At 49.1% G+C, this 27,231-nt stretch overlaps 10 protein-coding genes across 10 annotated transcripts; 7 read left to right on the top strand and 3 right to left on the bottom strand.

Annotated features, from left to right (window-relative positions):
* Nucleotides 1-188: 188 nt before the first annotated feature.
* On the top strand, nucleotides 189-725 carry YALI1_F01430g (uncharacterized protein; the record flags this gene model as incomplete). The annotated part of the gene is made up of 1 exon (XM_504840.3): nucleotides 189-725. The coding sequence occupies one exon, from the start codon at nucleotides 189-191 to the stop codon at nucleotides 723-725; it is 537 nt and encodes a 178-aa protein (XP_504840.1).
* A 2,052-nt stretch (nucleotides 726-2,777) lies between these two features.
* Nucleotides 2,778-4,232, top strand: YALI1_F01405g (uncharacterized protein; the record flags this gene model as incomplete). The annotated part of the gene is made up of 1 exon (XM_504839.2): nucleotides 2,778-4,232. The coding sequence occupies one exon, from the start codon at nucleotides 2,778-2,780 to the stop codon at nucleotides 4,230-4,232; it is 1,455 nt and encodes a 484-aa protein (XP_504839.2).
* Nucleotides 4,233-6,281: 2,049 nt separating this feature from the next.
* YALI1_F01369g (uncharacterized protein) lies at nucleotides 6,282-6,800 on the top strand (the record flags this gene model as incomplete). Its single annotated transcript, XM_068283211.1, has 1 exon — nucleotides 6,282-6,800. One exon carries the CDS (start codon nucleotides 6,282-6,284, stop codon nucleotides 6,798-6,800), a length of 519 nt encoding a protein of 172 aa, XP_068139312.1.
* A 1,823-nt stretch (nucleotides 6,801-8,623) lies between these two features.
* YALI1_F01346g (uncharacterized protein) lies at nucleotides 8,624-9,955 on the top strand (the record flags this gene model as incomplete). The annotated part of the gene is made up of 1 exon (XM_504838.3): nucleotides 8,624-9,955. One exon carries the CDS (start codon nucleotides 8,624-8,626, stop codon nucleotides 9,953-9,955), a length of 1,332 nt encoding a protein of 443 aa, XP_504838.3.
* A 727-nt stretch (nucleotides 9,956-10,682) lies between these two features.
* Nucleotides 10,683-11,023, top strand: YALI1_F01324g (uncharacterized protein; the record flags this gene model as incomplete). The annotated part of the gene is made up of 2 exons (XM_068283210.1): nucleotides 10,683-10,774; nucleotides 10,822-11,023. 2 exons carry the CDS (start codon nucleotides 10,683-10,685, stop codon nucleotides 11,021-11,023), a joined length of 294 nt encoding a protein of 97 aa, XP_068139311.1.
* Nucleotides 11,024-12,261: 1,238 nt separating this feature from the next.
* YALI1_F01291g (uncharacterized protein) lies at nucleotides 12,262-14,130 on the bottom strand (the record flags this gene model as incomplete). The annotated part of the gene is made up of 1 exon (XM_504837.1): nucleotides 12,262-14,130. The coding sequence occupies one exon, from the start codon at nucleotides 14,128-14,130 to the stop codon at nucleotides 12,262-12,264; it is 1,869 nt and encodes a 622-aa protein (XP_504837.1).
* Nucleotides 14,131-15,740: 1,610 nt separating this feature from the next.
* YALI1_F01275g (uncharacterized protein) lies at nucleotides 15,741-16,124 on the top strand (the record flags this gene model as incomplete). The annotated part of the gene is made up of 1 exon (XM_504836.3): nucleotides 15,741-16,124. One exon carries the CDS (start codon nucleotides 15,741-15,743, stop codon nucleotides 16,122-16,124), a length of 384 nt encoding a protein of 127 aa, XP_504836.1.
* Nucleotides 16,125-17,234: 1,110 nt separating this feature from the next.
* On the bottom strand, nucleotides 17,235-18,464 carry YALI1_F01248g (uncharacterized protein; the record flags this gene model as incomplete). The annotated part of the gene is made up of 1 exon (XM_504835.3): nucleotides 17,235-18,464. One exon carries the CDS (start codon nucleotides 18,462-18,464, stop codon nucleotides 17,235-17,237), a length of 1,230 nt encoding a protein of 409 aa, XP_504835.3.
* A 1,319-nt stretch (nucleotides 18,465-19,783) lies between these two features.
* Nucleotides 19,784-23,254, top strand: YALI1_F01234g (uncharacterized protein; the record flags this gene model as incomplete). Its single annotated transcript, XM_504834.3, has 1 exon — nucleotides 19,784-23,254. The coding sequence occupies one exon, from the start codon at nucleotides 19,784-19,786 to the stop codon at nucleotides 23,252-23,254; it is 3,471 nt and encodes a 1,156-aa protein (XP_504834.3).
* Nucleotides 23,255-24,899: 1,645 nt separating this feature from the next.
* YALI1_F01172g (uncharacterized protein) lies at nucleotides 24,900-26,060 on the bottom strand (the record flags this gene model as incomplete). The annotated part of the gene is made up of 1 exon (XM_066094433.2): nucleotides 24,900-26,060. The coding sequence occupies one exon, from the start codon at nucleotides 26,058-26,060 to the stop codon at nucleotides 24,900-24,902; it is 1,161 nt and encodes a 386-aa protein (XP_065950505.2).
* Between the last annotated feature and the right edge of the window lie 1,171 nt (nucleotides 26,061-27,231).

The raw sequence follows: 27,231 nt of genomic DNA, 5'->3' as shown, positions 1-27,231 counted from the left end.
AACAAAAATGTCTTTCAATATTTCCGATATAGCATCGCTAGGGCCGGTTTATACAACCCAGTGCTCCGTCCCTCCCTCGCTTATGTAATACAAACCCTAAACCTCGACATGCATGATTTCGAAAATTATTTTTGTCGTGCATATCTGTATCCAAGACAAACTCATCACCACCACATTACACACAAAAGATGGGCGTTTCAAGTGCTTCTGAGGCCACCGTTGCCAAGCTACTGAGCCGAACGCTTGCTCCGTCCGAGGACGTGAGCCGACGAGTGCACAAAAAGAAGTCTGCGACCCAGCGAAAGCTACGGCAGAAAGAGCAAAAACAGAAGGAGGAGCTCAAGCTGCTTCTGGACAAGGAGCTCGCTGACAAGAAGCGCAAGGCTGAGATCAAGAAGAACGCGCGGCTGGTGCGATCCTATGACGTCAAGGAGTCCGAGTACGCGATGGACGAGGAGCAGCTTCAAGCCCAGATCATGAAGCACGTCAACTCCAAGCGGGGCTCCCATATGCTCAAGTCCAAGCAGCTTGCTGAGCTCACGGGTCGTCTGCCCAAGCCTAAGGTGAAGCACAAGACGTATCCCAACTATGTCGAGCCTGAGGAGGAGGAAACTGAGTCTGAGGGAGAGGATGAGTTTGAGCGGTACAAGGGTCAGCCTGGCTTGACTCCTGGTCTGGCTCCTGTGGATTACGAGTCGAGTGACGAGGAGGAGGTGGATGAGTGAACTTTGCGAACGAGCGAACCCATCTGACAGCCTGAAGGTCGTGCTCAACATTCCTCGCCGTGACAGTTGTACGGATCAAACGACCCGTTATTGAGTGGGCTGTTGCAGAGATATCTGCAACATTACTGGACGATTGGCAAATCATTCACAGCTGCATCACTATGGCAGACGACAACAGCATGGATTTATTGCATTAATTTATTGTTATTAGAAGTGAAGTACTGTACTGTACTGTACTTGTAGCTCGTACTTGACAAACAGAGGTCTACTCTCTCGAAGGTGGTTATTTGGTGTTCTGGTAGCTAAACCCCTTCAGGGTACATTAGTCCAAACTAATATAGGTAATGTTGAGTCCTACATTTTGGTCAATCCAGGTATATCGAAATATATTAATATATATTCGGCTACATTTTTTTCTCAAAGATCCTCCTTGGATCTCGAACGACGCTGGGATCTGTATTGAACCTCAAGCTGGCATTTTCTCTAACTAACTTCCAAGTAAATGATCCGACAGAGGTAAGAAAAGCGTACATTCATTTCAAAGGTTATTCTTTCACAGCAAAGTTATAATTAAATGAATGTATATGCAGGAAAAAAAAAAAAAAAAAGTAACGGAAGGACAATGGTAAGCCAGCTATAGCAATCTGCTGATCAGATTTCTGCAGTTCTTTTCAATCAATCAACCAAGTCATCCAATGAATCTAATGGACTTGAGTGGTTCAAAATAAATCTCTTATCCAGCAGATCAAGATGTCTCCATCCAGTCCCAGTAACATACTACTACAAGTAGGAGTTCCGATGTGAGCACCATCACACGAGGCTTCAAAAGCTGTTTCAAGAGGTATTTCGGACGCTGAAATTCATTTATTCAGCCCGGCCACCTTCTTAAAGCTTCTAACTGCTCCAAAATCGTTATCGATTCAATACCAACGAAGTTGCAATCCTTCACCGTTGGTTGTTTTGCTACTTGAATCTTTAGTTGACTCCCCTTCTACTTGTCGGTAATTTTTAAGCCCATCTACACATCACTCTTTCTCAGCTCCTAGAACACCCTAGAACTTATCTCGTGGACCCCAAACCGGTCCCCACTGACCACGAAACTTCCATGCTGCTTCGATTGCGTATACCTTGCTATCTGAGGCACCAACCCACGCCCCAGCACGTCGTTTTTACTCGTGCCCAGCGTGCAATTAGATTGTGCATCAGTGATTAACTCGAGACAATTGGGATCCGAGATGAGGCGGTTGAAGGGATGAATAAATATCACGCAAAAAGAATCAAAATATACTGCCCATGGCACACGTATATTTATCACTATTTTTGCGTGATATTTAATTGTGTCCCCACCATCGCCCTTCCTCGATGCGATCCCGCTCCCGTACCTGTAAATTATAACTCGCGATTACGTCACTAAGTTGAGCTCATCGAACATTGGGGAAACTGGAAGAAGGTCTTGGAACAAGAGCTCGCACAACTGAACACTTTATGCACGACGTCAGAGACCCCAAAACGGCCGCAAAATGGAGCCAGAGACCCGATTTCGCGTGGCAAAAATACACAGCAAAAAACCACTCCCACGCCACCCCACCAACGCCCTTCTTTCTCCACTGGCACGGGACTGAGCAGGCAGTGTCTGGATCTTTCTACACCCTTCTTTGTGAACCTTATTCGCGTTAAACACTCCCAGTACTCTTTGTGCCCTCTAACTTTCAGGCCCATCCTCAAATTTTTTGGCAGTGTATATACAAGCCAATCTACGAGAAGTTGAGGCCTCCTGGAAAAATTAGACCTAGACTCTCACAACAACACAAACACACGACACAGACAAAATGGTCAAGGAATCAAAACTCTACGACGTTCTCGGTGAGTATGAGAAGAGAAGAGAAGAGGAGAGTGAATGGACGGAGCGGTTGAGATGAAGCTGAATAGTATGAAGACCACACACAGACTTGTGATCAGAGTCTTATCATATCAAGGATCAGAAGCGAAGCGAAACTGTGGTGATGTTGAGTGGGAGGGATTGGCAATGTGACAATGTGACAATGTGGCAGTATGAATATGAACACAGTGCAATCTGAGGATGGTTCTGTGTTTGTGTACATGACTGGCTGTTCATCTGGATTTGTCACACTGGTTAGTAGCAATGTTGCGGCTCTCTCATTACCATCCTGCGATTGCCATGACCAAACCACACAACCTGGTATTACCAGACACGCTACGTGCTCCCACATCTCTCCTGTCTCTCGCTCAGTCGTGCCACGCACCCCGAAGTGCTTTACTAACCCAGGCGTCAGCGTAACCGCCACCGAAGTGGAAATCAAAAAGGCATACCGAGTTGGTGCTCTCAAATACCACCCCGATAAGAACCCCGGCAACGTCGAGGCCGAGGCCAAGTTCAAGGAAATCTCCATGGCCTACGAGGTTCTGTCAAACGACCAGAAGAGAGCTGCATACGACAACTTTGGAGAGGCTGGCCTCGGCGGAGGAGCCGACGGAGGAATGGGCGGCGGATCTGCTGAGGAGCTGTTTTCGCATTTCTTTGGCGGCGGCGGTGGCATGGGCGGCATGGGCGGCATGTTCGGCGGCGGCCAGCCCCAGGGCCCCCGACGATCCCGTGACATTGTTCACGCCGTGTCCGTGACCCTCGAGGACCTGTTCCGAGGAAAGACCTCCAAGATGGCTCTCAAGAAGACCGTGCTCTGTAACGGCTGTGACGGTATCGGAGGCAAGGCCGGCTCCGTCAACAAGTGTGAGACCTGTAAGGGTCAGGGATTCAAGTTTGTCACCCGACAAATGGGCCCCATGCTGCAGCGATACCAGACCAAGTGTAACGACTGTAACGGCGAGGGCGAGATCATCGACCCCAAGGATCGATGCAAGGACTGTAACGGAAGAAAGACCAAGGAGGAGCGAAAGGTGCTCGAGGTCAACATTGATAAGGGTATGGTCAACGGACAGAAGATCACCTTCTCTGGTGAGGGTGACCAGGGTCCTGATATTATTCCTGGTGACGTTGTCTTTGTGCTGGATGAGCAGCCCCACGCCCGATTTGTCCGACGAGGCGACGATCTGTACTACCACGCCAAGATTGATCTCAACACTGCCCTTACCGGTGGCTCTTTCATGATTGAGCATCTTGAGAAGGAGGAGTGGATCAAGGTGGAGATCATCCCCGGCGAGATCATTTCGCATGGCACCACCAAGGTCGTGGAGGGCAAGGGTATGCCCTCCTACCGACACCAGGTTCACGGCAACCTGTTCATTCAGTTTGAGGTCGAGTTCCCCGCATCTGGCTCTCTCAACGAGGAGACTCTGCAACAGCTGTCTGCTCTTCTGCCTGCCAAGCCTGCTCTTCCCAGTGTGCCCGAGAGTGTCCATGTTGACGATGTTGTTCTGGCTGACGTGGATCCTCTCAAGCACCGAGGAGCTATGGGCGGCGATGATGAGATGGACATGGATGAGGATGGACCTGGAGGAGCCCAGGGTGTCCAGTGTGCTTCTCAGTAAGAGATTAAGTACGGTTATATAGAAACTCTATTTATGTTGCAACCTTGGAGGTGACAAGATAGTAGGTAGATAGAGGTTAGAATGGATTGATGATATGAGAAGAGAGCCTGAGGATCTAGTCCGCTGAGGATCTAGTCCGAATGAGAACAGTAGTGTAGAAGGAGATGTGAGTATAATTGTTTGTAGTTCGGCTGTCTCCACGGATATATGAGTACAGGATGTACAGCACAGTACATATGTTGGTGACAATGTAGGTGTGTGTACATGTTCGCGCAAAGCTATGAGGATCCCACTGATATCTCCGAACACATGCCATATTGAAGTTAAGAGGTACATTCGATCGTATTTATTTGCTTTTTGATCTGGTTCCTGAACTACTGTAACATGACTGTCTAGGCTCGAGAGCACTTCTTGTACATGTAGTGTTCGAAGCAGAGAAGGGTGGTGCTATTGATTCCAGGGTAGTTTTTGGTTGTTTGTGCCACTATGTGATAGCTGTTTTGGTATACTTGTACAGTAGCTACTTGGTTTAGATGAGTAAGCGTACGTAGTTATTGAACAGTATAGTGTTCTTAGTAGCTAACACCCATATATAGATATATTGACCCAATTGGATCATGATAAATGAGTTGTCTGTACAGTACTTGTACAAACCGGTATTATGAATAATGGCGGACCTTGTCGTATCTTTTTCTATTTGGATTGATAGGAGCAACATTCAAGCGTCTTGTTCTTGGGCGTTGGCTGTGTTTGGACACATACCAACATCCCCCTTTTTTCCGCCATTATTTGTCTATGTTAATAAATCACTAGAGAAAAAAGACGATGGGGAATCCAACGGTAGTATTTAATCACAGGAGGGCTAGTGAATGAGACTAGTTGATGGGTTCTTAGAGGGGGTTTAAGGTGGTGAATCAGTCGTAACGTTCCTGCGTTACAATAAATGGTACAGTAGCGTGTCTGATGGTGAGTCTAGAGTTCCGAGTACATGACCGAATGAAACGGGAGTTGCGGCTAACAGATATTCACAGAATCCTTGAATGATTAATTGACTTATTTTCCTCATGTCATGTTTTCCTCATGTCAAGTTTTCCTCATGTGGGTATGTTTTCCTCATGTTATATCCTCTGGATGTCCAGTAGGGGCTTTGCTGTTTGACTGAATGGATGGATACTGGGGCAGTAGTCCTGTTACAACTACAGTACTGGTTGCAAATACTCATCTACTGTTGACATGAGTAGTACATACTGTGACACCCAGTACAGACTACAAGTACTTATAGCATGTTATTTCGGGCTCCCCTAAGATGTCGGTTCTTGTCGTTCAGCAACTGAGACACCAACGGTAGATAATCGAATGACCCCGCTGATTACTACTTGTAGTGGGAATGGGCAAGCTGGTGACGCTCCTTTTTACCGCTCTCAAAGGCTCAACACACTCTCGTACTCGTATCTACACATACCAGTACATTGTTCGATTGACATCCAAAGATGAAACATTGACCCCACCATACAAGATTGTCCATTTCTCACAAGTTTTCGGCTCCATCTCTCACACCCACAGTTTACATCTGTGGCTTCTCTTCAAACAAGCTACCTGTACTTGTAGATGATTAGGTTGGCTTGGCTCTCCATTTGAATCCGTCGCTAGCTCGAAAGCAACTCGTATTCGCTTCTCTTTCCGTTCGCTTAGCTTTGCTTCCCCCAGCCTCTCGCGAAGTCGACAAGACGCCGCCTATAGCTACATTTGTAGGTATGTCCTTGAGCTGACACTGTGTGACTACGGGATCAGCTGATGGGTAAGAGTTATGGACACTATCCGCGCTCTACAGTAGTGGCGCTAGGAACTTCAACTAAGGCGGCTCTCCGCGCTACTGCTCTTTGTGATGCTTTAAAACGCCCGTTAGTGTGGCTAGACGTGATTTGTGGGCGTAAGGGTGAGCCCACTGGTGGATAAATGTAGCGTGGACTCCAGATACATACCAGTCTTGATTTTCTTCGCCATTCTCTCCGCCACTCGTGTCTCATTGAATGCAGGTCGTCCACGGAAATGCACCCATGTCGTATCCAAGGTCTCAGAGGACGTGACCATACTCATTCGATGCTGTTCCACATGTCTTTGGTAGCAAGCAAGTGCCGTGTCTCACAAGCGTGCACTTGTACACTTGCTCGACGCACTGATACGACCACAGAGGCTACTAATCGAGCTACAAGTAGAGACAAGTATCGTACATGTCTGGGTGGAGTTGAAGTACAATTCAGCTGTACTCGTACTGTAGGAAGGAACCAAAGGCAGCCAACTATCGACACAGCCCCAGAACATTGGCTTCTGTACGTTCATATCTTGTGCCTTGCTCTGTACCTGCACCAGCACCAGGAACGGATCGAATATGGTAATGCAGCCATACATGATGGACGGTTCGATAGAGAGATTCACTTTGGGGTCGCTCTCTTTTGCCTTTGGTGGGCTCGACAAAGAGGTGGCTGCAAGATGAGATATGGACAGATGAGATGTCCTTGTGAGACTGTAGATCGTGGTGCAGTAGGTGGGAGGGGGGTTCACTTTTGAGTATGTTTGAGAGGAGGTAGTCTGTTTGAAAGCCGTTTGGTCAATCAATTGAGCGATTCTGGGTCGATTTCAGCTTTCCTCTTGTCTCTGCGACCTTTACTTGTCCGTTATACCTGTCTCCTCTCGTCTCGCGTCCATTTCCCATTTAGACCGTGTTCATCGCGACCCAGACCCAGACTACCCTTAACGCATGGTGCCGATCACGCACACCCTTTTCCACACATGGTTTCAGTTTGGAATGATGGTCGACGTGTCCATATCGAGCTTCCTGAGCTCTTCTTCCAGCCTCCTCATGTCAGGGGTACGTGTCATGTGACCGCGTCGGATCCGTTTATAACAATTTTCTGTATGTACTGTAGATGCTAGATGCTCGGTAGACACTTGTGGTTGTCACACTTCCTGTAGAGTCCCATTGGCCCTCCACAAAGGCAGGCAGCCAAATTATGCTGGGGATATTATTTGAAAATGAAGACAAAACAATGCCAATATTACGAGCTAGCGTTTTCTAGTGAAACGTCTTGTGAGAAGACTCTGACAACTGACACACAACTGCTGGAGCCCCCGGAATCTACTCGGATACGTCTACCTTTGGTCGCAGTACAGTTTTATGATTGTAGGGTTATTTTGGCTTGATTTACTCCTTGATTGAGAGACTGGGGAACAGAGCCCCTACGGGCAATACCAAGGAAAAACGGTGCTCGCGCCGGAGTGTGGTACATTCCGAGGCCTTTGCAAGTGGATACCCTGGACAATGTCTGCACGTTGAGCTGGTTCTCGCTGCTGCTCCCACGTTCATACGTCATCCCATACCTCCGTTGAGAGTGGTCCTGAAACCAACAACGAAAAGCGTGCAGGCCTGCCAAATCTAAAACCGCAGGTTTCACTTGGGTGCACTGGTGTCGGTTAGTTTTAGTGCGTGAAAAGATGCATTTAATTTTTGCACGTCTCACGTTGAAACACGGGTGCAAAACAAGGGTGCTTCAGATGCGACTATCAGGAATGAATGTGAGTCGGCGGATGGCTGGAGGGCACGTGTGGCCGAAATCTGGGGGACTTGCAGCTGGTTTCGGACCGTCCTAGCTGGGTATGTACACGTTGTACTGTACGAATGTATGCCGACTCTGTTGATACTCCCCCTCCCGACGCTCCCACACAGTCTTGTGTTGTGCACCCTCCACAGTAACAAGACTATAATCAAGTACTGTAAATCAAGGATGTCAAAAAAAGGACAAAAAGGTCAAAAAGAGACAGTGACAAAGGCAAGGGGTAAAGAGTAAAGGGCGAAGGCAAGGTACGAGTGGAGGACTCTGCTGCCATGACGCCAAAGTGAAAACCGGAAAAATCAATGTTGGGCCCCAAAAAAAAATTACAAATGCCCTGCCCAATCTCGCGGCGCCGTCCTCACGCTCCAAGCTGGCGTTTGGCCATCCCACAATGGATATTTATAGCACCACAGCGCTCACATGGGAGCACAATAAACTCACATGAGCTACCTCCCACATGTGGGTGCGTACACAAAAATAGATCAGAGTGCCAGCCTCAGACGAAGGTTAAAAAACAAGGTGCACACTAACTTTGCCAAAAAGCCAGAATAGACTCCCTTGTACATACATGTATATTGAATATACATTGGCCTCACCACCACCGCACAACACAACACACACACACACCAAAGTGCGACGTACTCACGCCCGAGAACCAACTCATCTGGATACTCGCAACCCCCACGCGCACCCGGCACTCTCCCGCAGCTCTCACGACTCGAGTCCCGTAACGACAGGCCCAGAACCAACCCCAACTCTCCTCACCTCTCCCAGATACCCATGAACTGCTCGGTGGCCGACATGGCGGGTTCGCACGTGCCCTCCAACCACCACCACCCACAAGCACAACAGATACACGATCCCGACGCCATGGACTCGTTGCCGGCGCCGCCGCGCCACCTGCCGTTCCGACCGCCCAAGGGCAAAAACTCCAACACCAAAAACCTGTCGTTGATGGTACCTCAAGGTAGCAACCAGAGCCACAACAGCCACAGCAATAACAATGTCTCGCCGCCTCACACATCTATAGAGCCTTCGATAGCGGCGCCGCTGCCGTTTGTGCTGCCTGTCAGCTCGACGCCCGTGCGAGCGTCCGCCCCCTCGGTTGCTGCTGCTTCTCCTCTGGCAGCCTCCTTCTCGCTGGGACTGTCTCGCAAGGGTTCCGTCAAACGATCCCACGTCGACGCCGAGCCCGAGGACGCAGCCTACGACAGTGACTACCGCAGCGAACACAAAAACTACCACTCCAGAACCTCCCCAAAGAGACAGTCCCCCAGTCCGCAGGTACAACCAGCCGCTTCTGCCACTGTGTCTAGTGTGCCTCCCTTCAGTATGGAACCACCACCGTTTACGATGCAGAGACGAACATCGCAACTGAGTATCAGTATCCCGCTGGCCACGTGCTCCGGCTCAAACACTCTGCCTGCCCCCTTGGGCACCCCGACGTCCCAGTCGCACCATTCCGCCAACTCCGCGGCCTCTCAGCTGTCGCTGTCGGACTCGGAATCGGACCCCAACTCCGATAACACTACACACACTACACCGCCACCAAACTACGACGATGCGCTTCCACCCAGCAAACATCACCTGTTCGCAGAGGAGCTCATGACTCCCTCCGTGCACCATGAGAACGCATACCCAGATGGACCCTTGCTCATCTACCCCAGCAACGTTTACCTGTACTCGGAGCCTTCTGTGGAGCTCGCCCGTACGTTCGACGTGGTCATCAACGTGGCCAAGGAGATTGACAACCCGTTCTCCGAGGAGCAGTATGCTAATGATGGACAGACCAACCCCGAGTACGTCTACGTGCCCTGGGGACACAACTCCAAGTTCCTGCCTGACCTGCCGTATCTCACGCAGCTGATTGATGACAGAAGTGCTGCTGGCAAGCGTGTGCTGGTTCACTGTCAGTGTGGAGTCTCAAGAAGTGCGTCGCTGCTGATCGCTTACATTATGAAGAAGCAGCAGCTTGATCTGAATGCAGCCTATGACTGGGTCAAGTACCGGTCGCCGGAAATCGGACCGAACATGACGTTGATTTTTCAGTTGATGGACTGGCACAAGCATTTGCTGGGCGAAAAGGATGCGTTGGAGAGCGACGAAGATTAGGTGCCAGAGGCTTTTGTCAGTCTAGGCCGGCTACACGCTCAGTTTTATGCGAGCCAGAAGTCCTGCCTTGAATTAGGGCTCTACAGGGGACTTCACCATCGCGACACCCGGTCTACTGAGTCCTGGACCAAAAGCACTCGAGTCTGAGCATTGATGCAGACTATAGGGCTCAGAGGAGGATCATCTGAAATGAGGCCTCCATCTCAAGGCTCATATCTGGAGCTTGTGATCCACAAGATATTTCTCACCAGCTTCAAGGACACTAATCACTTTCCCTCTATGCAACACAGTGCGTTTGTTTGGGGCCTGGGCTCTCACGCGCAGGCTACTGAACCCGTACTTCTACTTTTTGTCACTGGATGACTTCGATGGACACTCAACCCACCATATATTTATTCTATTGCATCTTACTTGCAGATTTCATTTCAATACATCTTGATTTCTATCCGGGGTTGTAATAGAGTGAGGGCTAGCCGTGGCCATCTTGGGCTCCTTTCGGGACTCTCGGGACTTATTTAGGGGTCGTCATGACTTACTTAGGGGCCTCGAGGGTCTCTAGATCATTTGCTTATTTATTCTAATTTATTCTAACTAATTATAATAACTGATTAAGACCACCCTATTATGTACTGTACCGGTACTGTAATCACGAAACGTCTTTCAGACCGTTATATGTGACATTACATACTAGTGCTGATACTGTCACATCTGATACACACACTCTACTATGTTATACACGCTGGTCTGCTATTTATTTTGTACAATTAATTTTTTGTCCCTCTGCATGTCAATATTATGTCGAGTATATCCCATATTGCTGTAATGTAATTACAGTGACTGTCAACAAGTGTCAGTCTGAAGAATAGTATCAGTTATGGAATCGTTCACAAGTATAGTACAAGCTCCGTGCAAGTACTTGTACCGTGTAATCCAGGAACACCACGCCTGCTGCCAGACTCTGACATTTGTCCGGATGTTTCAACTGCACCCTTCACCTTGTGCATGGGACATCTTCTCATGACAGAAAGGGAACAGAGTTCGGTTGGTGCACAATTATTACGTCACTGAGACGGGTGGGCAAGACACGGTTGCCACCATGTATAACAGCTGTCTCTGGCCATCTCCATCTGACATGCCTCATGTATCTGGGATGGGCTCTGGCACCTCGGCGGAAGAAGCAAAAGCAAACCGATGTGACAGGCAAAGCCAGTGCTGTACAGTACATACTTGTAGGCGGCGGGACATATGTCATCAGCCATCACAGATGACCGGATACAAGTATGACTGTACCTTGACAACAGGTCTGGGCACTTGTACGAGTATGCATGCACCAAGTGCTCTATTAATAGTGTAGACTCTGTCTCCTCTCATACACACACAAATCCGGCCATCTGCACAACCCGTTGCATGCGTTTTTCCGAGTGGAGATGATAGAAGCGTGAGTAGCAAAGCCGTGGAGACCAACGGTGGCGTATATAGATTTTTGATTTTTGATTTTTTGAATTTTCACTTTTTCATCCGAAATATGACTCTCTAATGTCATCGGTCCCAAAAATCACGTGAACCTGAATATGAAAATCTGTAGCCGATTGGTAGATGATCATCATATGGTATGTAGTTCTGCCAGTAGATCTACAAGTACTTGTACGATACTCGCAACGCCCCATGACTCTTCGGAAACCGTGACCCGGGTCACCTCACCACTGTCTCTGTTTCAAAACAAAACGGCTGAAACAGAAACATGTAGCCGAGACGCTCCAAACACAGATAATTGATCCTTACTGTAGACTGCAATACGAGCTGGGTGCGTGCGCAACGGTGTGGGAACTCGACAAGATGAGGGGACAACTTAGTGCTGCACCTCTCTTGATGTGCGTTCGGCACGAGTTCATGTACTGTACGATGGGTACGAGAAGCGAGGAGTCTACAATGTCGGTTAATTGACTCTCTCAAGAGAGTACTGTACGATTCAAGTGCACTAGAGTAATCGTACCCTTGGGCATGTTAACAATAGGCACCCGTCCTGAACAGGTTCTGTACAGGTACGAGTTGGTACAAAGAGTAGCGTCTAGCGTCTAGCCCTGTTGTTCGGTATACACGGGTAACTTACATTCCTGAAGAACTATCTATAAGTAGCCTCCTACATACTCGCATCACCCACTTCAACCAGAGCCGTATTAAAACCGTTTACTTTCTCTTCTCAAAGTAAAGGCTACAGGGCTCTTGCAAGCGGCCTCTCACTACCGCGCGTCCGTTTATACTCATTAACTATTCATCTAATTCATGTCCACAGCCCGTCTCCTACCCTATGCGTGAGCCTTCTTGATTTCGGCAATGTCCTCCAGAGCCTTGGTGGAAAAGTAGCGCACGTCCACATCGCCGTCGGTGGAAAGCCGCTCCAGGTGGGGGATCACGGTCGATGTGCAAATCTCCTCAATCACCTCAGGCGAGCTGATCTTCTCCTCGTGCAGAGCCCGCACCAACTCTGTGTACGTCTTGGCCACATTGAAACGGATGTTGGGGATGGGGTCGTTGATGAGCTCGGCAATGAACGGCAGAATGGATGTCTTGATCATCGACTCGTCCACCACGGGGATGAGTGTGGTCACGGCACAGAGGGCCGTGAGTCGGTACAGGTAGTTGGAATCCGCAGCAACGACGATAATGTGGGGCAGAATCTCGTCCTTGGCCCAGTCCACACCAAACACCTTGGTCAGCTTCTTGAGGTTCTGTGTGGCGGCCTCTCGAATCGAGTAGACGCTGTCCCACAGCCAGGTCATGCACAGGGGACCCAGCTCCTTGTCGAAGAAGGAGACGCCCAGCTGTGTGGCCAGCAGAGGGATGTACTCGATGATGGCCAGGCGCACTCGCCACTGCTTGTCCTGCGCGAGATCCGAGACTGCAGGAAGCAGACTCTGGCTCAGTAGATCAATACCAATCACCTTGTTGACCAGATGAAGCTTGGAAATAATGTTGAGCCGCACATCGGGGAAGTCATCCTTGAGCATCTGCAGAAATGTAGGCAGCAGAGTCTCAATTGTCTTCTCCTTGCCGAGCAGCGGTGCCAGGGCCGAGATCTCGGAGCCCAGAGCAGCCCGCACGTGCTGGGACGAGTCCTGAGATAGTTCCTCGACGTTGGCAACAATCTTGTCGAGGTTGGCGGGGGTAACGAGCCGGCAGAAGCCAGGCACCTGCTTGGCCACCGCTGTCCGGACCTCAGCCTCGCCGTCCTGCATGAACTTGATGAACTCGGGCACAAAAGCTCGCTCCATCTCGTCCACCTCCGTCTTCTCCACGCCCTCCTCAGGCACCACTGAGGTGAGCGACTCGGCTAGCTTCTCGAACCGGTCGGCGCACATGTATCGCACCCGCCACGAGGGGTCATGGAGCAGTGCGAGAGCAAACTCGATCAGCGAAGACGTGTGCTGCGAGTTGCCCTGTCGCTTGAGCTTCTCGGCCTTGGCAATCAGCACGTTGACCGACAGCAGTCGCACGCTGTCCTGGTCGTCGCCCACCTGTGCCTTGAACATGGAGTAGATTTCGTCGTCGGCCTCAGGAGAATCAGCTTCCGCGGGCAAAGCCTCAATCACTGCAGGCAAGTGGGTGGCGGCAGCTCGACGGACCATGGGGGTGTCATCTCGTGTGAGCTCTCCATACTGCTTGAGAAGCTCGGGAACAGCCTCGGTAGGACAGTGTCGAATGGCAGCAGCATAGAGACCGGTGGCAGAGACCTTGGAGGAAAACCACTCTGCAGAAGAAAGCCGTTTCACCAGAGGCAGGATGGTCTGGGCCACGTGATCACGTGACGGCAATCCCTCACAGATTCGGTTGATGGACTCCACGGCCTTGTCCCGAACAACAGGCTCCTCCATGCAAGACAGGGTCTCTAGAGAGGGGATCAGCAGGTGCGAGTACTCGGGGCCTCCGATGTAGGGAACCAGGTTGGCGAGCTCCTCAGCCAGCACGGTCAGGACCTCGTCCTCGTCCTCCTGTGTGACATCCTCCAGAAAGGGGATGAGTTCGTCACGGCATCGCTCTTGGCGTAGGGCTGCGGCGATGAGCTGCAGTTTTTTCATAGCAGAGATTCGCAGCGAAAACTCGTCGTGTTTGAGCTCGTCCATGAGCAGAGCCAGGGGGTACAGCTCGTCAGGAATGTCAATGTTTTCTTGTTCCATCTGGGTTAGTGGGTGGGACCAGGGGCAGAGCGCGGGCGGCAAGTCTCATGAGTGAGTGGAGCAGATCTGCTATCCCATCAAAACTAATTGCCGTCCTTTTGTGTCACTGTTCCTTCTCCTGCGGTTCTTTCGCCCTCTCATACTCACGTTGATGGCTATGTTGTGTGGTTGTTGTTGTGAAGAGAGTGTGGTGATTGATGGTCACACCCAAGCTCAGTTTAACGTGCATGTCGAGGGTTTGTCGCAACCCTGGCCCTGGTTCGGGGGTCGGGTTTGTGGAAAATTGGGGCCATGTGGGGGTCTGAAAATTATCGAGATTGGTCAGACGGTCCACAATTGTCTAATGATGTGTTTTTTTCACGTCTCTAGCTGTACTACTTTGGCCTCATCAGACAATTGTCTTCTAGTAAACACGTACATGTTTCTCTCGCCGTATAGTTTGATGCACTTTCTCCCAACCTCGACCCGCGAGTGAGCAGTTGGAGTTGCAGTAGCAAGTGAAAAAAGGACTGGGCCCGTCAATTATGAGGAATATTTGGGGCACGAATTATTCAATTGGCTCTTAATCTATAGGCACGAATTACTCAATTGGCTCTTAATCTATAGGTGCACGAAAGTTTTTTCCACTAACAAATTGTCACATTGTCACATTGTCACATTGTCAAATTACCACCCATTATTATCGTGCATGCCGCCATTCCACAGATCACTATAACCTCACAGGTTAGGACTGGCCTGGGGAGATGAGTAGAACCACTTTTGGGGCGATAGAAGGTACATTTGAGGTATTAGAACTTTTATGGTGGTTTCAGATTGCTATTGGTATATCGGCTGCTGACTTTTATTGATTATTTTTTCTCTCCAAATATGATTCTGAGAGACATGTTCTGTTCATATATGTACAGTGTATGTACTATTCAGTCCTAAACACTCTAAATCGATGATGTATAGATAAGTTGGAATAAAAGCTGAGCCGGAAGATTTTGATCTATTCAGAACTCTCAACATCACGAGAACCCCCAGAAATGTACATGTAGATCCGTGCAAGTACCTGTACTCGTAAAAACCCACCTGCTCATGGTCGACAGTCAACCCGCCCATTACCCTACCGTCAGTGTGGTGTTGTGGGAATTGCACCCGAGATGCGAGTGGGGGGAGGTTCAGAGAAGCAAATTAGGCAAGCCAGAAAACATGAATTTTTTAAAAATATGAAGAAAAAAAAAATGAAAACCAAAATTTCAGAGAGAAAAAATAGGCCAGACTCGAATGTGAAACATGTATAAAAATTGCCAAAATCTGCCGGAAAAAAGACACGGGGATTACGTACCATCTAGTCTTCATCATTTCACTGGAATCACCGGCTTTTCTCACACCACTCCGGTCTCTCAGTAGGGTCACATCAGTTGCTGTATCCATGCTACTCACTTATACTCGTACACTATGTACTGTATCGGCACTTATACCTCGTTTAGCAAGGACAACAAATACTAGAGATCTGTTGTTCAGAGAAGAACAGATTTCCCCACGACTTGATATTCAACAACGTCACTGATACAGTCACGTGATTACCACGACGTCGCCATCAGCTCTGAATCTTCTCACTCAACAGCATGCCCACACTCAGGCGGTTCTACGCGATTGATCCCACCCCTTTTCCGGAGCTCAACAAGGATGAAAAGCTAGACGTGCGGGCGATGCAGCGCACGTTCGAGGGCGCGTACTATCGGTCGGCCATGGGTCAGTTGGGGTTCGCGCTGCTGGTGCTCAAGGTGTTCAGCGTCAAGTTCATGCCTGTGGGCACCACCTTCACGGCCTGTGGGATTCTCATTTTGGTGGTTGCGCTGCGTCGCAAACGGATCACGGACCACATGATGTATGAGGAGACGCTTGGCAATCGGATCTTCATCACCAGTGGCAACGCCGTCATTTGGTTCGCAGCCTTCAGTTTGGCCAGTTATATTGTCATGTTGGTGTTGCTCATGAGACTGGACTAACGAAAGGACAGGCGACAGGTGATAGAAGAAGATCACCAATGATAGAAGAATAACCGGGCAGGGATTGCCAACGACAACCTCAGCTAACTATTTATTACCAATATTTATAGAAACCACTAATGACACTGTCCAGCGCTGAATTGGCAATTGGCACTGGTCATTCTATGGTAGGAGCTCGTAGAGAAGCCACGTACTGATCTGGGATAGTCAGTGAACGGTTCTCGTTCATGTTCTCGTGCCGTACTGTAGTGTACGGTTCTTGGTCGTTCTGGAACTAGATTAGACCCATTCGGACTGATAAACGGGTCACGCCGTGTATTGAAATTCCTATCCCAACTAAAGCTAAGTAATTATGGGAAAATTCTTAGAGAAGAGAGATGTGTACTCGATGATAATCTATATGAAGTGAGCATTTCTACTACAATGCCAGGACCATTTCACTCTACATAATGTCGATATCAATCCATATTTTATGACCAACCCCTGTTTCAATCCCCAGGTGTATTTCACTTGACCAATTCCTTCCACTAAAATCTAACTAACTTGGGCTTTAGGAAAAACCTTCTGAACGAGCTATCTAGGAGGAGTCTGGCGAGTGACGTGATGATAGGCAATACGTTCCAGGAGCAACCCCGAGATATAATAATCCGACAGTGCCATTAGTCAATGACCGGGCCCCTATGTTGATAGAGCTACTAGTCCTCGGACAGTCGTGGTAAGAGGGTAGACCCAGACAGACCGCCGCGAACTACTTGTAGTTTTGAATAAGTCTAGACTTGAGGTTATAAGACGCTAACAGTGTCTCACGAGTGGGCATATTGGATCCCCTGGGCTAAGCTCTTTTTGGAAAAGTCCACTACAGTAGCTAGAGTTAGGTACAAGTCTAGATCGAACTGCTTTCAACGCAGGCCAAAGACCCTTGTTCAACCCAGTCTAGTGTCTGGATTAATCCATAAAATAGGCCAATTTAACGAGTTCCCCTGGTCTAGAGATTGTATCTACACTTGTAGGGGTACAACTGTAGTTGGTTGTACTGATAGTCTCGGTCCTAGATCAGAGGTTACAGTTCCCCAGGTCCACATTTGATTAAAGCAATCAATTACTATTTCGTTACATCTCCTTATCAATCTCTTTTGCTGCTTGTAACGGTCTCGGGAACCAGAAGACGCAGAAACAAAGGTGGTATATCATCTCCGCAGCTAGCTCTCCACAGGCTGGAAGGAACCATTGGTACTCAAACAAAGTCCAGTTTTGTTGCACGTGTGCTTTAAAGGTCAGGTAGACACCTGCATAGACGATTCCCAGAGCCAGTAGAGCCATGGTGAGCATGGCACTTCGTCTGGCCAGTGCCGACTGGTTAGTTTTCTTCAGATACCGGGTGGTGACAACAAGACCCAGCATGATGGGGATGTAGAAGGTGATCTTGAGAGCCTCGGGAGAGAAATCAGACATGTCAATGGGGAGATTGAGAGGCTTGAGCAGGAAATAGGCCACACAAAACCAACCTCCCTTCACCACCCACGACAGAAAGTAGAATTTGAGAGACTTGGACTGGACAATGGTTCCATAACCTAGAGACATGACAATCAGAAGAGACAGAAAGAGCGAGTCGGCCACAGGCTTGACTATGGATGCCACCGTGGCGACTAATTCAGGCGCAGTTTCGTATTTGTTCGTCATAGACAGATTGACAAACACCAACACGGACTTGAGCACCAGTAGACCCATGGCCTTGGTGAGGTACTTCTGGACAGGTACCGCGTGTTTCGAGTTCTTTTTATACGCGTAGAACCAGATGGAAAAGGTCACAAAATGATAGATGATTGAAATACGGCTCAGTAACAGCAGACCCACCTCGCCACCTCCCAGAAACCCATATGCGCTTTTGATGGACATTTTGGCGGCAAAGTCATCGTTGGGGATCACAGGGTGCACCATGGCACAGTACTGGCCGGATTTAAACACCGTGTACCGGAACTTTTGGATGCTCTGGAGATTCAGAGGAAAGGAGAAGACTCTGGAGTACAGGTTGTCAGTCTCCTCGGGCTTGACCTTGAAGGTGGCATATTCATGCTCTTCACATTTATTGTTGTCGATGGCAGCATCGTCACACACGCCTCCAATCCGGTCATAATCTCTCCACTCGAAAATCGCCAAGGCCATCACTCCAGGCGTCTCCAGCTCGTCGAATGAGAACTGGATGTACGTGTCCTTGGCAGGGCCCACACTGTCTTCTCCAGCGTTTACATTTGCACATGCGAGACGCGTCTCGTTATCCAAATATAATACTTCGCCTTTGACCAGTGTCAGCCACAGCAAGAGTAAGAATTGGGGTATCATGTTTACTGGTATGGTTGTGATGTCAATGTGTCAACGATATGAGATTACTGTAAGTTACCGCTTGAGTGGCACAGTACATACAGTTATCGGATGATAAGTAATTCACAAAACTACGGAGGGAAAATATTCAGAATGACAGATTATGAGTATGGACGACGAAGCTGGTTTTTCTTTTGATTTTTTACCCGACCCTTGTATCTCAAAGTGTTGTTTGTCTCCCGCTGACTTGTTTTGTACCAACTCCTTCGGCTATCATGCATGATGCACGTCACGGTTACGCGTATGTTTGGAGTGATGAAAAGTACAGTGTAGAGGGCTCATTTTGGATCGAAAAAGTATCGGGTTTTAACAGGAGACCCAAAACTGCGAGAAGAAGTCTGTCAGAAGTTTTAGATTCGAAAACTGACAAGAAATGAACATTCTAGATCTCTCCGTGATCTCGTCAAGATCTGCATCTGTTAAGCATATCTAACATTCCAGCTCGGAATGTCGCTGGTGTCCGTGAGAGTGTAATACCGGAACTTGTAGAGAAATGGACTCTCTCTGATCTTTGTAGACAGTGATTTGGATTGGCCTAATTGCACCAAATGTCTTTTTTGTTTATAACACATTTAATCAGGGTTCTTTCATCCATCTATTGGCTAATTTCTCTTTCTTCCAGACTGATCCCTCTGGGTACAGTAGCTACGAACAAGAACTAAACTCCTTCATATCTAGCCGATTCGTAGGAGCTCAATTGGAATCGACTCATATAACAGATTGAACTAGACCATCTCATACATATCAGTCTGTAGAAATCGCTCATGCATCCTCAAAGAGACACCTTGCGTTTGCTGTATTACAGTGCATACTATTCTTTCCTTTTCTGTAACAGACGATTCCAGATCCCTCAATAATGACTTGATTAGTACAAAATAAACAGGAATAGATATACGAAACGATAATAAACAATCTATCTCTTAAAAAATAGTCCCCATATCCACTCAAAGTGTCCCAAAGCAACGTCTCTTTTCGCTCCCTGCGAGTCGAACGAATGATTCATGCACCCACCAGACACAATGTCCTCCAACCTCCGAATATTATTAACTCAATCGTTGTACACTCAATGGGAATCAACCAAAAGATCCCTTCTTAACAAATTAAACCATACAACAACATCACAAGCCACCGAGAACCTCCTTCAAAGCCGGTCCTTTACTTTCTGCACATTCTCGCGCTTACATAATCACTACGTTCAAACTTTATTTTAATTCACCACTACTCTATCTGTGTTCACTCCAACCCACCTACACATACATCACCACTTTTGAAACACCACCATGCGCGACTATAGCGACGTCTCCGAGGCCGAAACGGAGGTAGCGCCGTCGCCATACAAGCTGGGCAGCCGACTCAAGCGGCTCAAGCGGCGTATCGACGACGATGACGACTACTCTTCCGACGAGGGGCCGTCCAACCACTCTTCACAGGTGTTACGCAAAGAGCCCAAGCGCAAAAACTCGTCGGATATGAGCCGGAGTGCCACACCCATGCCACGTGTCGGGTCCGGTTCGCGCAAGAAACGGGACGCAAACGGCAGAATGAAGTTACAACGAATGTGTGACAAGGGCAAATACGAGGAGGCGTATCAACTGGTCAGGGATGGCGCGGATGTCAACGACAGAGACTATGCCGGCAACACAGCGCTCCATGAGGCGGCTCTGAAGGGCCATGTGGACATTGTCAAACTGCTGTTGGACCACAAGGCCATAGTTGACATTCGGTCGGGACCTACAGATCTTGATACCCCATTGATTGATGCGGCGGCCAACGACCACGTTGAGGTGGTGCAACTCCTGCTGGAACGTGGAGCTGATCCGCGTATCATCAATGCGCTGGGAAAATCTGCCATGGACTCTGTGGACGAGGAGATGCCGCACTCGACGAAGATCCGCTCGTTGATCCAGGAGGCGCTTCACAGCTTCCGCAACCGGCCACGACCCCCAGAGTCACGCGAGGACGACCCCGAGGCGTTCCCCGACCCGGAGCTGCACAAAATCTACAACCATGGAACCGGAGGAGGAGAAGGAGGAGGAGCTGGAAGCGATACGGGATCTAGCAGGAGACGTGGTGTGCGTGCGCAGGCCATGCGCAACGATCTGTTGTGGCTGGATCTTACCTCGAAAAACGGTCGCGAACAAATCTATCAAAAGGCCGCCGACGGAGATATCGAGTTCATAGGCTCCTCACTGGAGGGAGGATGGAAGCCAGATACCCAGTCCTTGTGTCTGGCAGCACGTCACGGCCACACAGATGTGGTGGGGTTGCTGCTGGCATTTGGATGTGAGTGTGACGAGCCTGGGGAGGATGGCGAGACTGCACTGTTGCGAACAGTGGGCCGGGGTCACGTGTCGACTCTAAAGCTGTTGCTAGATTCTGGAGCAAATCCGTTACGCAAAAACTCACAAGGCAAGACTGCTCTTCAGGTTGTCAAGGAGCTGAGTGGCTACGAGGAGGAGGTTACCCTGTTGGAGGAGTGGACTAGTAAAGGGAGTGGCAAAGACAGAGGTGACAGCAAGCTTGTCAAGTCAGAGAAGGCAGATAAGTCAGAAAAAGCTGACAAGTCTGATCGCGATAAGGCCCGACTTGAAAAGATGGAAAAACGAAGGATTGAACGGGAACGAGAACGAGAGAGGGAGAGAGAAAGAGACAGAGAAAGGGTCAAGGTGGAGAAGGTCGAAAAGAGTGAAAAGTCTGAGAAGCGAGAGAAGCGAGAACGAACTAATTCTACTTCTGAGAGACACAATTCAACGGCTTCCACACACTCTGAGCGACACAATTCGACGTCAGAGATCCGAGACCGTGAGCGGGAACGTGAACGTGAACGAGAACGTGAACGTAAACATGTCAAGAAGGAGCCTGTGGTGGATACCCACGCCAACATGTCGTCTTCATCTCCTCATCACGTGGCATCTCCCCCCCGAGTTGCCTCGCCCTCCCAGATGTCTCCTGTTTCGACTCCTATGTCTCGTACGTCTTCTCAGGCCGACGAGAACAAGGGTTCTGTGAAGCACGAGCGGACTCCAAGCATCTCTTCTATATCTGATAAACTACTAGTCAAGAAACGTAAGCTGGCTGGTGGCAAGGAAGAGATGGAGCGACGCAAGAGCAAGGAGGAGGTCAAGGTGAAGAAGCGGTCTATTTCGTCTGCTTCCGGGGCTTCCAACAAGCCACAGTCTGTATTCGACAAGCTGTTTGGCTCTAAGCAGAAGGAGAAAGAGGAGCAGCAACGTGTGGCTCGCGAGAAGGAGGAGGCTGCACGGCTGGAGCGCCAGGAGCGGATCCGACGTAAGAAGCAACAGCAGCAGGAGCAGCTGGAGGAGGAGAAGCGCAAGCTTGAGGAGGAGAAGCGCAAGCTGGAGGAAAAGAAGAGGCTGGAAGAGGAGCGGCTCAGGAAGGAACAGGAGAAGCGTGACAAGGCCGAGAAGGCTGAGCGTGAGCGCGTGGAACGAGAAAGGAGGGAGAAGAAGGAACGTGAGAGAAAGGAGAGGGAGGATAAGGAAAAGAAAGAACGGGAAGAGAAGGAGCGGGCCGAGCGGGTTGAGAGAGAGAAGCGTGAGAGGGCTGAGCGGGCTGAAAAGGCCGAAAAGGAGGCCCGAGAGCGCAAGGAGAGGGAGGAAAAAGAGCGCGTGGAGAGGGTGGAAAAGGAGAAAGCCAGGGCTGAAAAAGCTGAGAAAGAAGCCAATGAGGCAGCGAAGGCTGAGAAGGAGGCCAAGGACAAAGAGATCAAAGAGGCTGCTGAAAAGGCTCAAGCCAAAGAGGTCAAAGAGTCTAAGGAATCTAAGGAGCCTAAGGAGTCTAAGGAGACTTCCAAGGAGTCATCCAGAGAGTCTCTTTCAGCTTCTTCATCTGCTGCTGCTTCCACTACTCCCTCAGCTGCCACTTCACCAGACAGTCGCAAGTCTCCTCTCATCAAGCGGCCCAAGGAACTGGACCGTCAAAAGTCCAAGGAGTCGCTTGACCGGCGGGAGATTGAGCGGGAGAAGGAGCGCAAGCGGCTTGAGCGCCAGAGAGCCATTCTCAAGGGCATTGAGGAAGACGAGCGGCGGCGAAACGAGATGCGACGACGCGAACAGGAGCTCAAGGCTGAGCAGGAGCTGTTGGCTGCGAAGGAGCGAGAAAAACGCGAGGCCGAGGAGCTGGAGCGGGAAAAGGAGCGGGAGCGACAGCGGCGTATCCAGCTTGATATCGACAGCCGAAAGGCGCTCCCTTACGGCCTGCGAGAAGCCATATACGAGCCTCGGCAGGTTGACCAGATTTTTGCGTTTCTGCCTTTGTTTGTGCGTCAGTCGTGTTTCCTCGACATCCAGCTGTCTCTTCTTCTTGGTGTGAAAAACTTTTGCGGTTCGTATCCTCGAGTGGCTCGTCGCATCGTGTCCACCACCGAAAAGGAGCGACTTTGGAGCACTTTGACTCCCTTGTTGTGCCGAGCTCCAGGTCCTGGCGACGATTTGGAAATGGTGGGTCTTGAGCGACAGGACGAGCGGCGCAAGTTTCTCGGCATGAACTGTTTCTGGGTGTCTTGCAGCGATGTGCTGGAGGTGATTTCAACGAACTTTCCTCTGCTGTTTGATGCTGTCATGTCTGTGGCTCCCCTCAAGGTTGACATTGATTGGGAGGAGGATGCTGAGGCTGCGGCTGCTACAGCGGCATATGTGGAGGCCGAATCGGAGCAGATTGATAAGGCGATTGCGAAGTTCCCGTTGAGAGTGAGAATGAAGCTGCAGGCGTTGAGACCTCAATGGCCGTGAACCCATTGAGCGAGCGACGCGTAGCTTGTGAGAGTGCTGACAACCTAGAGAATAGCCTAGCTACTATGGACGGCTCACAAGCGTGAAGCAGTTAATGATAGTGAACCGCCTGTCTCCACTCCATTGGCGTGTAGAAGGAAGGCAAAATGCTAACATGTAATTTATTGTATTATAGTAATGATGATTGAGAGTGATTCGGTAGTGGGTGTGTGTTTTGACCATTTCCAGATTTAGACAGCAGTTGTGAATCTTGTATAGTTCTCAGTGGATCTGGTAAGTTACTCGAGTTCTCTCATGTACTTCTTTCCAAGGAATGGGCAGTACATTGCTTGTGTGTTTGAAGGAACTGAAATCCAAGCGTTAGTTGGATTATCACCAGCCCTTCATTAAAATCAAAACCAGTCTCAACTAGCCACTGAGTACGAAAGACGGCCTATCCAGTAGCAAACGTAGACCAAGACCTCTTGGTATGAAAACTCCCATTCCAATTGAGCCATGATATTGAGAGTAGCTTCTCGAGCCTCTTCTCCCTTGTGCTCCTTGATGTAGTTGCAAACCAAGAGATCGTGTTCCTCAGTCCAAGCCATTGTCCAAAAAAAGTCGTGATTTTGCGTGCACAGTCAGATGCTGAGAAACGAGACAGCATGTATATATATACACATTGTGGTCTGTTAGTTTTCCACATACCACTTGGCCTCATATTACTGGTGTGGATAATGTTGGAATTGAGTATCGCCTGCTTAGGTTCGGGTCTGATCTGAGAGAGAGAGTAACTGGCAGTTGGGTGTATATTCTCGTTGCTGGTGTGTTTATGGCACGTGACCTAGCTGAAGTGGTACACCAGCATAAGTTGTAGTCCTTCTAATGACCCAGAGTCCATCTACCAGCCGACAGGACCCGTCGTTCTACGACACAATCATTTGCCTGTGGTTCAATAATATGAAACATCCCGGCCAAATTATCAAGTGGGAAGTTTCATCATGCTCCGGTGTGGTGATATTCGAAACAAAGGATTCTGAGCTGGCACACGTGACTCGAAGTATACCCTATGTGGGCGGCTGGTCATAAACTGCTCACGTGACTCAATAGTCCAAACAAACGAATTCCTGTCATGGATTCGTGACCCTTAGGGACGACTCTATGCACTCTATGCATGGTTGTCTTGTTTACGACGGCTTTTGTTAAGAGTGAAATTTCAATTACAGCTACTTTTGGAAATGCTGCCCAATCTGTGATTACAAAACTTTTTGTATTGCAACAACTGCCATTTACGTCGGATTTGTTATAAAATAATATTCTCTCAGCAGCATTGATATATTTTCCATGGCTCTACTGTTCCTGGAGCATTTCATAGAATCCCCCAGCACACTTGTATTTAACAAAATTCCAAGTAAATTGACTCAACTTGGTCAAGAGCGGAATCGAGCTACTTGTACACTGGTAAATGCACTACTGTACTTGTAGTTTTGGGCAACTTGTATCCTATAGGGTCCCCAGGTTCTATCCGCAGTTCCTTTATAGCTATTGGTACTCCTATAACGATAATCTACCCAGTACGATGCAGTATGTACATGCTGAGTGCCGTCTAGTAACCTATACTATGTCCATGTATCATTCGTCTATATCCACCAAGTCACTGTACCATCTACAAATAACTCACCTTGAAACCCATACTGAGGGTCTGCAAAATCTTGATCCACAGCATTTTGAGGGTGTCGACAACACGCTTTCGAATCAGCGGGTTAGCGGCAGACAGAGACACAATGACGATGAGCGCAAGGGTCCGGAAAATGGCATTGCCGTCAAATTGCGACTTGAGCGATGTCGAGATGATCTGCGACAATGTTCTTGGTTGTCTGGAGGACTTGGATAGTTCCCGTGTGGTGTCACGGGTGACATCGCGTGAAGATGTGGATGAATCAACAATAGGAGACTTGATTTCCCTCGACTGTGTATCTCTCGAAACCCTCTCTTCTCTTTCCTTTTCCTTGGCGTCACTCTTTTCCTTTTCCTGAGCCTCCTCCAGCAGTCTCTTGTGTTCCTGCTCGGCGTGTTTCTGCGACTGGTCCAGCTTGTGGGTCATTTCCTTCTTCTGCTCATGGGAGAACAGATTGGTGTTATTGACAAAGCTATGAGCCACATCCCACTGCCCGAGGTCGGGCAGCACTCTCAACAGGTACAGATCCAGCACCTTGTAGAACGCCGTTTTGGTCTTGACGTCGTCACTGCCATTGTCGTTATAGGTGACAATGAACTTTTCCAGGTTGTCGGCCATCAATTTCGCGTCGGTATCATGTCGGATGGACAGAGAAGCCAGCAAAGCCAGAATAGTGGGATGAATGTTGCCAGTTCCTCCCGAGGCCGTCACCAGCTCGTCCCAGACCGACCCGGAAGTCAGCTTTCGAGCCAGAAGCTTTCGAGTCTGGTTCCACTCGCCCGAATCGCTGCCGCTGAGATCCCCTGTGCTGTTCAACAGAGCCTCTCCCGCCTGTTTGCAAGAAGCGTCCAAAATCGCCAGGTACAACGACCACACCTTGATCCACAGAGACAGAGGAATATTGTGGGGGTTTTCGGCGTCCAACACGGTCGAGCCGTTCTGCTGTGCGCCCTTGGCGGTGATCTCATCGAAAAACGGCCGAATCAGCTCGTACGAGTTGTAAAAGTTCTTGTTGACAAATTCCCGCGCAGACTCCCCAAACGTCTGGTACATCTGGTCCACCTTGGGCGTGGCAGCCTGGTTCACTGCAGATGTGACCGAGTCTGTCAACAGCGTGGATGTTGTCATTTGTGGCATTGCGGGGGGCATTTTTTTGTTGGTTTGGTGTCGTGGATCGTAGACGAAACCGCGGCGTGTGTAGTGTTCTGTCTGTTCAAAGTGGTCTCTGAAACTCAGAGAATATCGTCGTTACCTCGGTATATGCACCGAGAGCTAAATACAGCGGGGGTTGTGTGGGGTTGTGGAGGCAAACACATGTGATTGGAAGGACAGAGTCATGTGATCAGCGCGGGATGGGAGGGGGGTCACGTGACAGGAATATGACTCAGAGAAAGGTGTTCCATGTGCACGGTGGGTAAACAACTCGTCACGTGACCTCCCCCTCTCTCCCACCCGCCAGACCATCCATGTCTCCATCTGCCTCCCTTGACACACCCCAGATATTTTTTCTTAGCCCGTATCTAATCATCAGACTACAGTAAAAATATATAAAGTTGGGGTTAGGGTTGTCAAAAAAACGGTTGTCGAATAAACGTTGTCAATGAAACGGTTGTGTGGATTTTCTGGGGTTAGTGCGATGGATGGGGTTTCTCGGAGGCTGGGCGGCGGTTTTTTCTAATCTGAGTTTTGTATCATATTGTTGATTTGGGGTCTTGTCTGATTTGATTACTAAGTACTGTGCAGTAGTAATGTAGAGTTAGTACTTAGTATTCTCCCCACAGAAATTGATGATGTTACTTTCTGTATAACAAAATATCAACTATCAAATGCCAACTATAAAATTCCAGCTATCTGTTACATGCAATGGTCCATGTCTATCAATGGTAACGGTGTTGACACAATACTTCTGATGGCAGTCGTGTCTCCTTGAGCATCTCGACGACGAGTTCAAGGCGTAGATACACTGAATCAAGGCTCGCCATATTTTTTAAACCCCCCCACAGCAAGCCCATTGAGGTGTTCGTGGTGTGTGGGTCTATTCCGTACTGTACTGTAGTCCTAGACAGACGGGCGATTGAGGAGGCTAAAACAGCGAGACCAGTTCAAATGGTCAGTTTAGAGGAGAGGGCCAGACTTTTAGCAGACCTCAAGGACAGTTATCTGGGAGCATTTACTCCAAATGCTGGAACCAACTTCTATGGATCCACTTTAGCTGCCACATTGAAAACGCGTTTCGGATTAACTTGAACCAAGGAACAAGTGGAAAACAAGTTCAGTATGTATTGTACAGCAGAATGATGAACACATGTTGGTAGATCTG

This window comes from Yarrowia lipolytica, chromosome 1F (genome assembly GCF_001761485.1).
Source record: "Yarrowia lipolytica chromosome 1F, complete sequence".
NCBI classification, from domain to species: domain Eukaryota; kingdom Fungi; phylum Ascomycota; class Dipodascomycetes; order Dipodascales; genus Yarrowia; species Yarrowia lipolytica.
This window is presented reverse-complemented; position numbering and strand designations above follow the sequence as displayed.